Source organism: Rhincodon typus, chromosome 3 (assembly GCF_021869965.1).
Source record: "Rhincodon typus isolate 14 chromosome 3, sRhiTyp1.1, whole genome shotgun sequence".
NCBI classification, from domain to species: Eukaryota; Metazoa; Chordata; class Chondrichthyes; order Orectolobiformes; family Rhincodontidae; genus Rhincodon; species Rhincodon typus.
In genome coordinates, this window is record NC_063334.1 from 24655042 (window position 1) to 24668305 (window position 13264).

Sequence of the window (13264 nt, forward strand, 5' to 3'; positions counted from 1 at the left end):
AGCAAACTGAGGCATATAAATAACAAGCGGGACAGAACAACGACGCTTCGCCAGAAATGCACTGACGATGTTACCTAGCAGGGTGACAAAATGTTTACAACCAAACTCACCGGCTTAGTGAGCATGTCTACAACCTAATCCACAACCCGAGCTACAAATCTTCTCAAACTTTATATGCAAAATTGATTTAGAAGATTTCTGATTGACAAGGAAGTCAAGTGTTCTGAGAGTCAGACAGGAAAGTGAAGTTAAGGCCACAATCAGATCAGTCATACATTAAAAAAATGGCAGCAGATTTGATGGGCCAAATAGCCTTTTCTTGCTCCTAATTCTTGTGCTCTTGGTGGTAGAGATGTAGTTTGGAAGGTGCTGAGAAGGTTTGATAGGCTGATGCAATGCATTTTGTATATGGTGCAAACTATTGCTACAGAGCCTGGTGCTGAAGTGAGTGAATATTTGTTTAAGGTCGTAGTGTACTGATCAAATGGCTGCTTTTTTTTCTTGGATAGTATTGCACTTCTTGAGTGTCGTTAGAGTTTATCCAGGTAAGTGGCTCGATATGCAGCTAGCTCTGGAGCACAAGTCTTCAGCACTATAGGCCGGATATTGTTGGGACTCAGAGTCTTTGCTGTAATTCAGTGTGCTGTTTTTTTTTGAGTGAATTGAAATGACTTTAGACTGGCCTTGTTACTCTCGGTGCCTTTACCCAGTGATGTTCAATGTGGAAGTGTAACAATTCATCAGCTGAATGAGGTCAGTAAGGAGTAATCAACAGCAGGATTCCTTAGATAGCAGGAATTGCAGATGCTGGCTAATCTGAGATAACAAGGTGTAGAGCTGGATGAACACAGCAGGCCAAGCAGCATCAGAGGAGCAGGAAGGCTGATGTTTGGTCTGATATCATTTGACTTCATAGGATTGAGAGTCAATTTTAAGGACTTCTGGGGTCAGCTGTTCCCTCCTACTGGACCTGTTTTGCTAGTGTTACAGGGCACACTTGGGTAGGGTCATGAAAAACTCTGAAAGATATGATTCTGAGAGTGTGGCTATGTCAAGCTGTTCCTAATTTAGTCTGTGAGGCACCTCTTACGATTTTAGCATGTGTTTGGCACAGTAGTCAGGATGACTTTGTAGACTTGACTGGGCTGGATGTGCCTTTTCTATTGAATATCTATTTTATGATTCATATGTTTTAGGCATACAACTTTTTAACTCGGTGATTGACACTTTTAAATGCAACTGGAATGGAAAACCTTCTTTTGAGAAGCCGGTAAACAGACTCAAAGTTATTAGAAATCAAACGGTGGCCTCTTTGTTTTATAAAGTTAGAGTTATAAATGAGAATACAACAAAATAATAGGAGACCCTTCACTGGGCCTCATGCTGGAGACAGAGTCTACAGTGCCTCAATAAGTGGTTTAAATTATTTGTGATTTTCCTAGAACCAAGGGAAAGTTTGGAAGTTGGAGACAATTATTTTAAATCAATTGCTGGGGTATCCCAGGGATGCTAGTTCCATGATTTTAGAGATTTTTTTCGGTATTGGGTCATCTCTGTGATTCCGTATGAAAAAAGGCAGATAAAGTCTGGGCCTGGTGCAACTCTGAAATGAGCAAAGAAAGAATCCACCAGAGTTGTAAGTCAGTTGCAGAGGGCTTTCAGAAGTATTTTCTGATTTGAACTCACCTGAACAAGAACGCAGTGAGGCCCATATTTCACCTGGGGAGTCCACATACATGACAGGCTGAATCATTGCTGCAGAAGGCTGTGGAGGTCAAATCATTCTTTGTCTTTAAGACAGAGAGAGAGACATTTTTTGATTGGCAAGGGGATTGGCAAGAGTTAGGAGGAGCATGTAGGAGAATGGAGTTGAGAAATTGGTGGAGCAGTCTTGATGGCCCGAATGGCCTAATTCTGCTCCCATATCCTATGTCTTATGAAGCAGAGCTGGAGTACATTGACAGTGCTAGTGAAAGGATGCCAAGAAATTTTGTACCTTTTGAGAATCTTGAGGCATATCTTAGTTGTAGAACTGCAAGGACCCTCAAGATTAGTCTAAATGCAGGAGACCTCTTGGGTGGAATAAGGGGTGTTCTGTCAATTTTATTTTGTTTTAAAGTATGTATTCATGCAAAATAACGCAAAGTTAGCGGCACGTGTTTTGTTCTACTCGTATCACGGGAGTTTTTGTTTAATGTGTGAAATGTTACGATATACTTTCAGTTAATGACTGGGAGTTCAGCAAGATTTAAACAGAAATTTGGTTTCTACCAAGATTATTCAACTTTGTCAAATCTGGTTTCTAGGTTGGTATCAGGTAGTATCCTTTCGTTTTCCAAAGTCGTTTGATAGTGTTGTGTGGTTTGATATGTCTTTTGTGAGGACAGTTAAGAGTTAACAGCATTGGTATGGACCTGCAGGTCATGTACAGGCTCCACTGTGTAACGATTTAGCTATCCCTCCCAAAATGACAGTAATGAATAAAATGGGTTTTTGTCACGACAATCCAATAGACACCAATTCAATATCTTCTAGAAAGCTGCGTGGAATGCACGAAAAAGTGCCCAAGTGTACAAGCTCCAGTGCATTTAAGAGCAGCAATCTTGAAGGGACTGTATTGTCCAAAAAATAGATTCTGCTGAGTGAAGTATCGTTAGGTGAAACAAAAACAGAAATTGCTGGAAAAGCTCAGCAGGTCTGAAGCATCCGTGGACAGAAATCAGAGTTAACGTTTCGGGTCCGGTGACCCTTCGTCAGAACTGAGGAAACGTTAACTTTGATTTCACTCCACAGATGCTGCCAGACCTGCTACAGATTTCCTGCAATTTGGTTTCTTTTGTTTCTGATTTACAGCATCCACTGTTCTTTCGGTTTTTATTTAACGTTAGGTGAAACTTTGCTCATGCTAGCTTTTTATTGCAGGTTTGTTTAGTTTAAATTTAGGCTGCTGTGTAAAAATTGAACTCATCTTTCCGAGCATGTAACATAATATGTCACTGTGCCTGTACCACCTCCTCATCCTAGTGTATTTCTTGGCGGCTCACACTCCATCCCGCATCCCTGTTGGAAGAGAGACAGGTGGGATTGGGGAAGTTATGTTTCTTAGTGGAACATGCCCTAAACGTGGGGTGGTTAGAAAAGTTTGTGCTGCAACAGTTGAAACCCGTGTCCCTAGACCGTCCCTGTCTATATGATCTCCACTGGCTGCCACTCCCCTCTGCTGTATGGATGCCCTCTTGCCCGTGTAACACCCCTACCCTACTCCCTACGGTTTGCCCAGCAACCATTTTCCCTAATCACTTCCTTTCTGCATGGTAGACCTCCAGCCCATGCGGTGCCCTTTACCTCCTTTCTATTATTGTGTTTTTTGAGCCTTTCCAAATGTGGCCAGTTTGACCTCATTGCTGGATTTTGAGTATTTTAATCTGCAGACCTGCATCTGGCAGGGTTACAGGGTTGTGCGGGCGTGTTTGTTCACAATGGTCGACTGAAACGCAATAGTTGTGCACCGCTCTGGTGCTATCCTGCACCAGCTCCCCCCACTTATAATACCATACAACAGTTTTGTGCTTAGCATCTCCATTAATCTGTTTCTTGATACTGCTTTCCTTCTCGACTCAGCAACGGTGAGAGCCCAATGTCCTTGGTTACAAACATGACCTTTTCCGTGTTCTCCAGCACGAAGTGGTCGCGAGGCCGGGGAGAGTTCATTGGTGGCCGAGAAGTGAGCAGTAAGTCTGTCTCCGGTTCTGAGTTCTTAACCCTCTTTTTTAACCTGAACTAACCGAAATGAGTGTGGATACGTGTTGGCTCTGGACTGTTCACAGCTCGGATAGAATAGCTCCTCAGTTTCAGTTTGAGTTTCTTTTCGCGCTAACCAGAACAAACTCTGGTTGAAATGAGAATCGAACTTTTATTTAAAGAATTTGAAGTTATGATTAATTTTTTCACGTGTTCCTTTATGCAGGCAATTTCGACACGAAGGCGGGCAAGATTTCTCACGCGAGTGATTTCCCTAGTATCCGCTGTTTTTTTTTAAATCTCGGGACATTTTTATTTCTGTTTTCTTCAAGGTTTTAAAACATGTAGGGGGAAAGAAGTTATGTCTGCAGCCGATTTGCACGACCCTGTGCGACGTTCCCTTGAAGGGACGGATAACAGCTCCCAGATCATTCAATTGAGAGCCAGTGCAAATTCAAGGAATTTAATCCCCAAACTGACTTCACCGCAAAAGCAGCATTCTACTGCTAATGATATTGAGAGGTAATGCATCTGTAGTGATTCATGCAAGTTGGTATTGCTGGTCAGACAACTAAGCATTCATCTTTGGGAAACAAAATATAAATGATCAGATGGTATTTGGGACATTAAGTGTTTTTAAGTAGTGTTTCGAATATGACTGGATAAAAATGCCCTGAAAAAATCTCCTTAATATATGATTGGGAATTAACGTGATTAAAAGTTAATTTTTCAACTGGAGTTGATCCTAACTCTAATCCTTCATTTGACATTAAACAAACCTCCCTGCCATATGGGTAAGTGTAGAAGGTCTCGGGGCATCAGTGGAAAAGAAACAAGTGAGGTTCTGCTGTGTTCTGCCCTTTTATCTCTAAACTAGCCTCTCACAACCATGATCAATCTGCTCATTTATCTCTGCTCGTTGTGTGACATTGATGTAGGTAAACTAGCAGCCATATTTCTTTTAGTTACAATTTCATATGTTGTCAGACTGATGCATCTACAGATACCGTAATTCAGATTATAGAAACATATTTTATTTTGCAATGTTTACTTAGATTGCAGAGCACCATTAGTCAACTCCAGAATCAAATGAAACAGTTGCAACCTGGGGATGGTGACAGTAGTTCTACTGATCTCAGGTGGAAGCTGAACAGATTGGAAAAAGAGAAAGTAGAACTAAGTAGCAAATTTAATGAAGAGGTAAGCTTGCAGAGCTATCTGTAAAAATGTCTTGTTTTTATGAAATTAATACCTTTATTGCACGACACAGGCAGTGGTGTGAATTGGAGAAAATTGTAATTTTGTGTAATTATCTTTCTGCTAATTTCTATTTGCTGATCTTCCCAGTTATATTGGTTTCTGCATGGGTGGCCTTTCTGGATCTTCTACGTTTGAAGATCAGACTTTATCTTGGGATTGTCTCATGGCATTGATTTTATACAGTATGTTTTCATTTAACAGGAAAAAATAAATTCCAAGACATTTGGAAAGAGGAAATAAGTGAGCAGTGAACCAATGCATGATGATGTTGGCTTTTGTTGTAAGGGAATTACAGTAGAAAACTAAGGAGGGTTTAACTAAAATCGTACAAGGTTTTGAGACCATACCTGCAGTACTGCACACAATTTTGTCTTCCATACTTAAAGAACATACTTTCACTGGAGGCAGTACAGCAAAACTGTGCTAGGTTGGCCCCAGCATTGAGAGGTTGCTCTGTGATGAGAGGCTGACGAAGTTGGGCCCATATTCCTTGAACTTTAGAAGGTTAGGAGCTGTTCTCTTGAAACAAGATTCTGGAGGGGCTTGACACGGTTTACACTGAGGGGTTGTTTGCCCTGGCTTTGGAATCTAGAACATTGAGGCACAATCTCAGAATAAGGGATCAATTTGAGATGAGAAATTTCTTCATTCAAAGGATTGTTAACCTTTGGTATTCTTGATTGCAGAGGGTTATGAATGCTCCATTGCTGAATATATTTAAGGCTGAGAGACAATTTTATTTTCCCTGTAGGCAGCTAAGGGTATGGCATGAAGGAGGAAAGTGGAGTGTGACTGAGATGCACAGAATGCTAAGCAAGTGGAATGGTTAGGGAACAAAGTGGTGAAGGGTGACATAACTAACTGTACAATTTGTAGACTGTGATTTCGAGGATCTGTAGGTCAAGGAATAAGGAGAATTAGAGAACAGGGCTTAGTACAGTACAGAGTGTAATCTTTGGAAATTTTTAGTCTCGTTGAAATTTATGGAAGGTGGAGATTGAGATGGATCTAAGTGTTTAATTGGTAAATTTCATTGAACAAAATATTTCTCCTGTGAAGAAACAAGTTGATATTGCAGCGATCAGTGCTGGAACTTCTGTTTGTAATTTATTTAAATAAATTGGATTAAAATATAGGTGTGCTGATTAGTAAGTTTGAAGATGACATGAAGATTGGTGTTGTGGATTGTGAGGAAGGTTGATAAGGGATATAGCAGGATATAGGTCATTTGGAAAGTTGGATGGAGAAATGCAGATGGAGTTTAATCTGTCAAGTGTGAGGTGATGTATTTTGAGAAATAAAATGCAAGAGGAAAGCATACAGTAAAATGGCAGGACCCTTAAGAGCACTGACATATGGAGGGATCTTGGGGTGCAAGTCCATAGCTCCCTGAAGGTGGTAACATAAGTGAATAAGGTGGTAAAGAAGGTGTTCTTCGGTTGGGGCATTGAGTACAAAAACTGGCAAGTCATATTGCAGCTATATAAAACTTTAGTCAGGCCACATTTGGAGTGTTGCATGCACTTCTGGTCACTGCTATTTGGAGTGTTTTACCAGGATGTTGCTTGGATGAGAGTACATGAGTTGTAAGGAGAGGTTGGTCAAATTTGGATTATTTATGCTAGTGCTGGAGGCTGATAGAAGTATATACAATTATGAGACATATGGATAAGGTGGATTGTCTGAGTCTTTTTCCTTGGGTGGAAATGTCATGAGGGGGCACAGGTTTAAGTTGAGAGGCGAAAGTTTAAAGCAGATGAATGAGGCAAGTTTTTTCACAGAGTGTGGTAGATGTCTGGAATGCGCTGCCAGAGAGGCAGTAGAAGCAGATACAATAGTGATGTTTAGGAGGCATTTAGATAGCCACATGAACAGGCAGGGAATAGAGGGATGCAGACCATATGCAGGTAGGTGGGTCTAGTTTAGAATGACATTATAGTAGGTACATAAATGGTGGGCCAAAGGATCTGTTCCTGTGCTGTACTGTTCGATAATGTTCCTGGTTGTTTGGTGTTACCGTTTAATAGTCTGATCTCTACTTTTAATTTTGTAGTCTTAAATAAGCAATAGACAATCTGAAATATTATGTAGCTTCCTTGAGGATGATGAATTGACTCATTTGAAATTTCTCTTTTGTTTCGTGTTCTGTCTTAACTTTTATAATACCTACAATGTTTGATCTATAGACCTCCTGGAGATTAAATTGGAGAAAATAAAAGATGTACTGTTCTTTCAGTGTGTGTTTTGTGGAACATAAGACATAGGGCATAGAGTAGGGAACAACATAGTTTTCTTTTACCAAAACAGCAAATATTTGCATTTCACGAATATATCATTCTACCGTGCAAGCATGTTTGTGTTTCATCCATGCTGTTGCAATATTTTCCAACTATTTCTGTAGAAAACATTCTGATTCAGTATTAGCAAATATAATGCTGCACGTTAAAGTTTGAAAATGCATTGCTTTGTTAATATCATTTCACTTTCACAGCGTGCAACATTTGAAAGCCATGTTACTAGACTGCGAGCACAGCTGGAGAAAGGAGAGGCACTGCGTCAGACCCTGGAGTATGAGCTAGCTGTGGCCAAGAAGGAAGCCAGTGTTGTAAAATGTACTTCAGAAGACAGAATAGATTCTATTCATAAAGTACATGCACAATTAAAAGGTACTTGAAATTCTTGTGTTTCCAGAAAAAAATTATAAGAAGGTGTTAAAGCCTTTTTCCTGAAGTAATTTATACAACACATTGTACAGCTAGTATCTTTATAAATTATTAAAAAAAATTAGTTGCACACCAATTTCAGATTACATTTGTTATAACTTGGTAAGGGGGTGTGAATCAAACACATTGAATTAGACCCTATGTATAAACCACTGAGAAACAGAACCAGAGGTAATACCAACCACCCCAGCAAACAGAGGCACATTAATAACAAGTGGGACAGAACATCGACACTTCACTGGAGGCACACAGACGATGTTACCTAGCAGGGTGACGAAACGTTTGCAACCAAACCCACCAGCTCAGTGAGCATGTCTACAACCTGATTCACTCGATCTCTGCTGTCTGTGCTTGACACATGCTTTCTTCTTCTTCTTGATCAAAATCTCAATTCCTGTAGTTATCCAGCATTTCCTATGCCTACCAGCCTTGCCTTTCACCTGAGTAGGAACATGCTGTCTCTGAACTCTTGTAATCTCATTTAAAAGACATGTGGACAGGTGCATGAATAGGAAAGGTTCAGAGCGATATGGACCAAACATAGGCAAATGGGACTAATTCATTTTAGGAAACCTGGTCAGCATGGATGAGTTGGATCGAAGGGTCTGTTTCTGTGCTGTATGATTCTATGACTCTGAGATTCCTAACCAACTTGTCAAATTCTTCCACTGGCTTGTATGGCCTTTATCACAGTATATTCTCCTTCCATGATGAACACATTCACTGACTCACTGCACAGTGCTCTAGGAGACCTGGTAGTTCTGAAAGATAATTTCCTACCTTGGCTATGAAATTAGGCTCTAGAAACTCCTGCTGGATGATTCTTATTTCTCAACAAATGTTAGATTTGTATTGAACATCTCATCAAGTCTTTAACTTCCAACAGTTGTAGAAACACTTTGGGTGAAAATTAAAGCCCTTCATGAAGTAGAGGGCAAGGAGGGTGAAGTTGAGGTGAGGTGGCACTTGATAGATTAGGGTTAATGCACTCTTTCCTCTTCCTCAACCTAAATCTGGACAAGTCATGCCAACCTGTCTTATTTGCATCTTGGCTGCAAGAATTCTTGCATTTAAATGCACTTGGTGTCTGGGAGATCCGGCATTACGAAGGAGAGACCCACTGAGGCTCAAATCCCTGTCTCTGACTACCATTTCACAGTCCCCATAATTCATCTGTAGCTCAGGTCATTCAGCAATCCTAGGCGCAATCTTGAGTACATTGCTGCCAGCTGCCACAGATCTTGCTGGTGATGATTGTAGTGGATGGCTGCCAAGTGTGGGAATTCCCTGGGATCAAGGAGCACAAAGCCTGAGAAACACTCAATGCATGTGCTAACCCTTTTTACAAGTGATGAAAGGTCCTCATCAGCTGCCCAGCTGGTGAGCAAGGCACCCAATACCTGCATTAAATTCTTTCCTTTGTGCATGGGAGATGTATTTTCATTGAAACCTCTATCTTTTTCAATATAAACAGGGAATGTAATAGTTTACTTGATCCCAGTTGGGTCTGATATGCTGCTTCATTGAATTTGCTGCATTGCTGTGATGCATGAATCACTTGTGTTGCCTGTATGAACACCAGAAACTGTTCAGTAATAACAAATACATTTTTGTAGGTCTTAAGTTTGCAGGTTGATCTTGAAATTTGACTGCTTTACAACCAGCGCTTGCCCATTAACTGTAAAGTAATATCTTTCACATGTGCAAGCAAAATCCGTATTTATTAATGTGTGTATTTTCACACTTGAGACACTGAAGAGAAAGGGTATAACAGCACATTGAATTTGCTAATGATTTGCAGAATGAAATTACAGCCTTTTGATCATTCCAGTCTGTCAGATTACTTATCCCAGCATGATGTAGTGATTTCAATGGGAAATCTTTGAGATGCTTGTTAATGTTTACTGAAATTCCTCAACAAATGGTTAACTATCATCAAAATCACCAGTTAATCAATGGATAAATGGTGAGATAGACACATGCAAGCTGGTAAATAACATGTGTATTTTACTCACATGATTTGTGTTTTTGCAATTTTGCTACGCTGCGTATTAAAACTGTAAATGCTTTATAAAGGTAGTATCTAAATTAATTTCCATTTTTGTAATTAACAGTGCAAAATTCAGAACTTCAACAGAAAGTGAAGGAATTGGAAAAAACTCTACAAATTTGTAAACGAGCAAGGGAAGATGATCACCAGAGGTTCCAAACTGAACAAGAGGACAGGGATAAAATTATTCAGACCTGTAATGCAGAAAACGAGTTCCTTATTGCTGAGAGGAATCGAATTGATGCTATCCTGCAGGTACCAAATAATAGCAAATACTTCTTTCGAAAATTGTGTGTGTTTTTGTTTGTAAACTGCCCAGGATTGCAACATACTACAGTAATAACTTCATTCATGTTTTCAAGAAATGTTTCCAATGTTTCAGCTGGTGTAGAATTGCATAACAATAGCATCCCACTGCATACAAGCGCAACATCCTTGTCCTTGTGAACAAAGGATTTTCCTCTTGTTTCTTTTTCAATTATCTGATGTCTTTAATCCCTTTAAATCTTAAGGAATTCATTGTTCCTGAGGGAGGAAGTGGGGGTGGTCTTGATATATAGAAAACTAAGCAATGTTCTGTTCCACTGAAATATTCTTCTACCTCACTCTCTAGATCTTTGAATTCAATGTTTGAATTTCCAAATGCTATACAAAAATGTTTGCCTTCCCTTCTTCACTAGTGTGTCCACTAAAGAGAAAAAAACATAATTTTGCTATTGGGACATGCAATAAAATAACGTGAGTTGATTACTTCCTTGCACTGCTCCTCTGCCCTGGTATACCTTTTACAACAGCTAACGAGGATCATCAATGTGCCCTTTTGGAGTAGAAATTGAGTAAGACAAAGCTGGTTTAATCTCCTATGTCATACAAGACAGGTGAAGTCTCTTGAATGTTCGTCTCCTGTCAAAATCATTACTTTGGCAGATGTACAGCTCCAGTCTGCTGTAAACCATGAGATCTCTGATATTGATTTCCTTAAAAATTGCAAATAAACAACATTGCGAGTTTAAAATGATTTGTTAGCTGCTTTCTGAAAGAAATTCATTTTTTTCCTTTCTGCTTAAGACAAATAAGCCTGAATATGCTGAAAAATTGCCTTGGTTATTGGGTACTGAGTGTATATGTCAGGATGGCTATAGTCTATGCATGTGCAGATGGCACTGGTTACTCTTAGCATTTATAGCATTTACTCAGACTATAAATCAGCAATAACGTTGTGGCAGGTTGCAGCGATAACAAAGAGGTTTGTCTGGCTGCCATGAAGGTAGCTTCAACTGGTAGTGGGTCAATGAGGAGAAGCTCTGGTCTGAGGTTAGGTTCTCGATCAGGCAATAGGTGGAGAAAGCTCCCTAGTGCAGACAAAGGGACAGGGTGATTCTGGCTCCTTCAAAATTGCCCAAGAAAGAAACCCAGGGGAAAGCAATGAAAAATGTGAAGAAACCAAAGGACAGTAAACAATTGAAGAAGCCTGCAGCCAAGAAATAAAAGTGGAAAGTGTAAAAATCTAAAGTCAAAGTTTCTTCTCAGAGCCACCACATCTCTCTGAGGAGAGCTGAACCCACAATAAATGACCCCTATCTCCTGCCTGGCATCATTCGGCACAGAGATGATTTTAAATTAATACAATGGCCAAGTACTGCAAATGTTGAATTTAACATTTATTAAATCTGTGCTCTCTGTTAATAATAAAGGTGCCAGGTGGATAGTTCACTGGACCTTATTTGTGCATGTGCTCTTTTCGTTTCTGCAAGTCACAGCCTATTCGTATCACATGCTGCATTATGGTGAAAGAAATTGCAGGAAAGTGAGTGATATAGATCATTAAGGGTAACACAGTGGCTCTGTTGTTAGCACTGCTGCCTCACGGTGCCAAGGACCTGGGTTCGATTCCACCCTCTGGCAACTGTGTGGAGTTTGCATGTTCTCCCCATGTCTGTGCAGGTTTCCTCCAGCTGCTCCGGTTTCCTCCAACAGTCCAAAGATGTGCAGGTTAGGTGGATCAGTCATGGGGAATGCAGGATTACCAAGAATAAGGTTAGGGGGAAATGAGTCTGGGTGGGATGCTGTTCAGAAGGTCGTCTGGATTCAATGAGCTGAATGGCCTGCTTCTGCACTGTAAGCGATTCAATGATTAGTTAACCCACACCATAGTTTATTGGGATTACAGCTTAATTCAGTGGTTCAGTGATTTAGTGAAAAAAGTAGATGGGTAACACATACTTTAGTCCCATTTTAAAACCTGTGGCAAAGTCAGTTTGCTGAGTTAAAAGTTTGATTGCCATAGCCGTTTTGTTACAGAGTTATGCTGGATGGTTCAGAATAAGTACAAGTGTTCAATCAGTTAAAAGGTTTTCTGAGGCTAACGGTTCTACTGACTTATAGAAATTTTAGACGTCCAATTAAGGTAATAAATTTAGTCTTTTAATAGCCAGGCAGGTACTGACTTTGCAGCATCTGTGGTGAGAAAGTAAAGTTAATGTTTTGAGTTCAGTGACCCTTCTTCAGAATGCGTTCTTGATGCTGCCAGACTTGCTGAATCCGCAGTTCTTTGTAAACTATTGATCTTACCTTTACTGATTTATTTTTCATATTCATAATTTTGTTTTATCTTTATTTTGTCTTGAGTAGAGCTCCAGTACTACAAACATGCATCAGACATTGGTCTCTGATGCAATGTATTGTAGTTATTATTGTTGTCCAAGTGTGAAGATTGGGGAGTAACAGATTTGTGTCCAGATTGTATGGTCAGAGCTGAAGTGAAGGTTCTTGCAACTGACTTCCAAGAACGATGTGCTCTCAAGATCTAATGGTCTTGGTGGCCTGAATTTCACTTTCCTGACTGTTAATTTCATTCCAGCTTCAGCTATTTAAGATCTCTAGCAACTAACAAGAGCAACTTCATAAAGCAGACTAAGTGGCAAATGACATGAAGAATTCTGTCAAGGGTAAAACAGGAGACTAAAAAAAACACACGCGCTCACTCTTCAATCACATTGTTGAAAGCAAGTAAAGATTTGGTCACAGGTTATAGGATTGAGATAGAAGCTGGAACATAGTAAATATTTAATACATTATTTTAAAAATCTATAGTTTTGTTCAAGTCAAATTTGCTATTTCCACAATTACAAGATTTGTCAGATTCAGAGAGGTGGTTTAATCATAATTTTGACAGATTGCAGTGTTTTAAGAACAGAATTACACAACCTTCAACAAGGGTAATTCAAACTTCTTGTAACATGTTAGATTATAGCATAGAAATGGCAGTTCGTATCAATTCAAAAGAATTCTAAGATCTCCATCTACAAGATCTTTACCAGCACGCAATGTGGAGGAGGTGAGGGGAATTGCATGGGTTATTTCTTAGTTTTCACTTTTAATCGCACATGCAAGGATGCTGTCAGATCTACAAAAGAAAAGATAGTACATACTGACTCTCTTTACAGATTGTACAGATTGTCTTGGACAGATTGTCATTTTAAATAAAAGT

The 13264-nt window shown here is 39.7% G+C and overlaps 1 protein-coding gene across 1 annotated transcript; it reads left to right on the forward strand.

The window, feature by feature from the left end:
* The first annotated feature begins 3113 nt into the window (after positions 1–3113).
* LOC125487769 (coiled-coil domain-containing protein 171-like) lies at positions 3114–12498 on the forward strand. Its single transcript, XM_048620033.1, has 6 exons — positions 3114–3731; positions 4074–4263; positions 4797–4941; positions 7493–7667; positions 9839–10029; positions 12406–12498. Exons 1-6 carry the CDS (start codon positions 3638–3640, stop codon positions 12496–12498), a joined length of 888 nt encoding a protein of 295 aa, XP_048475990.1. The 5' UTR covers positions 3114–3637.
* The last annotated feature ends 766 nt before the right edge of the window (positions 12499–13264 follow it).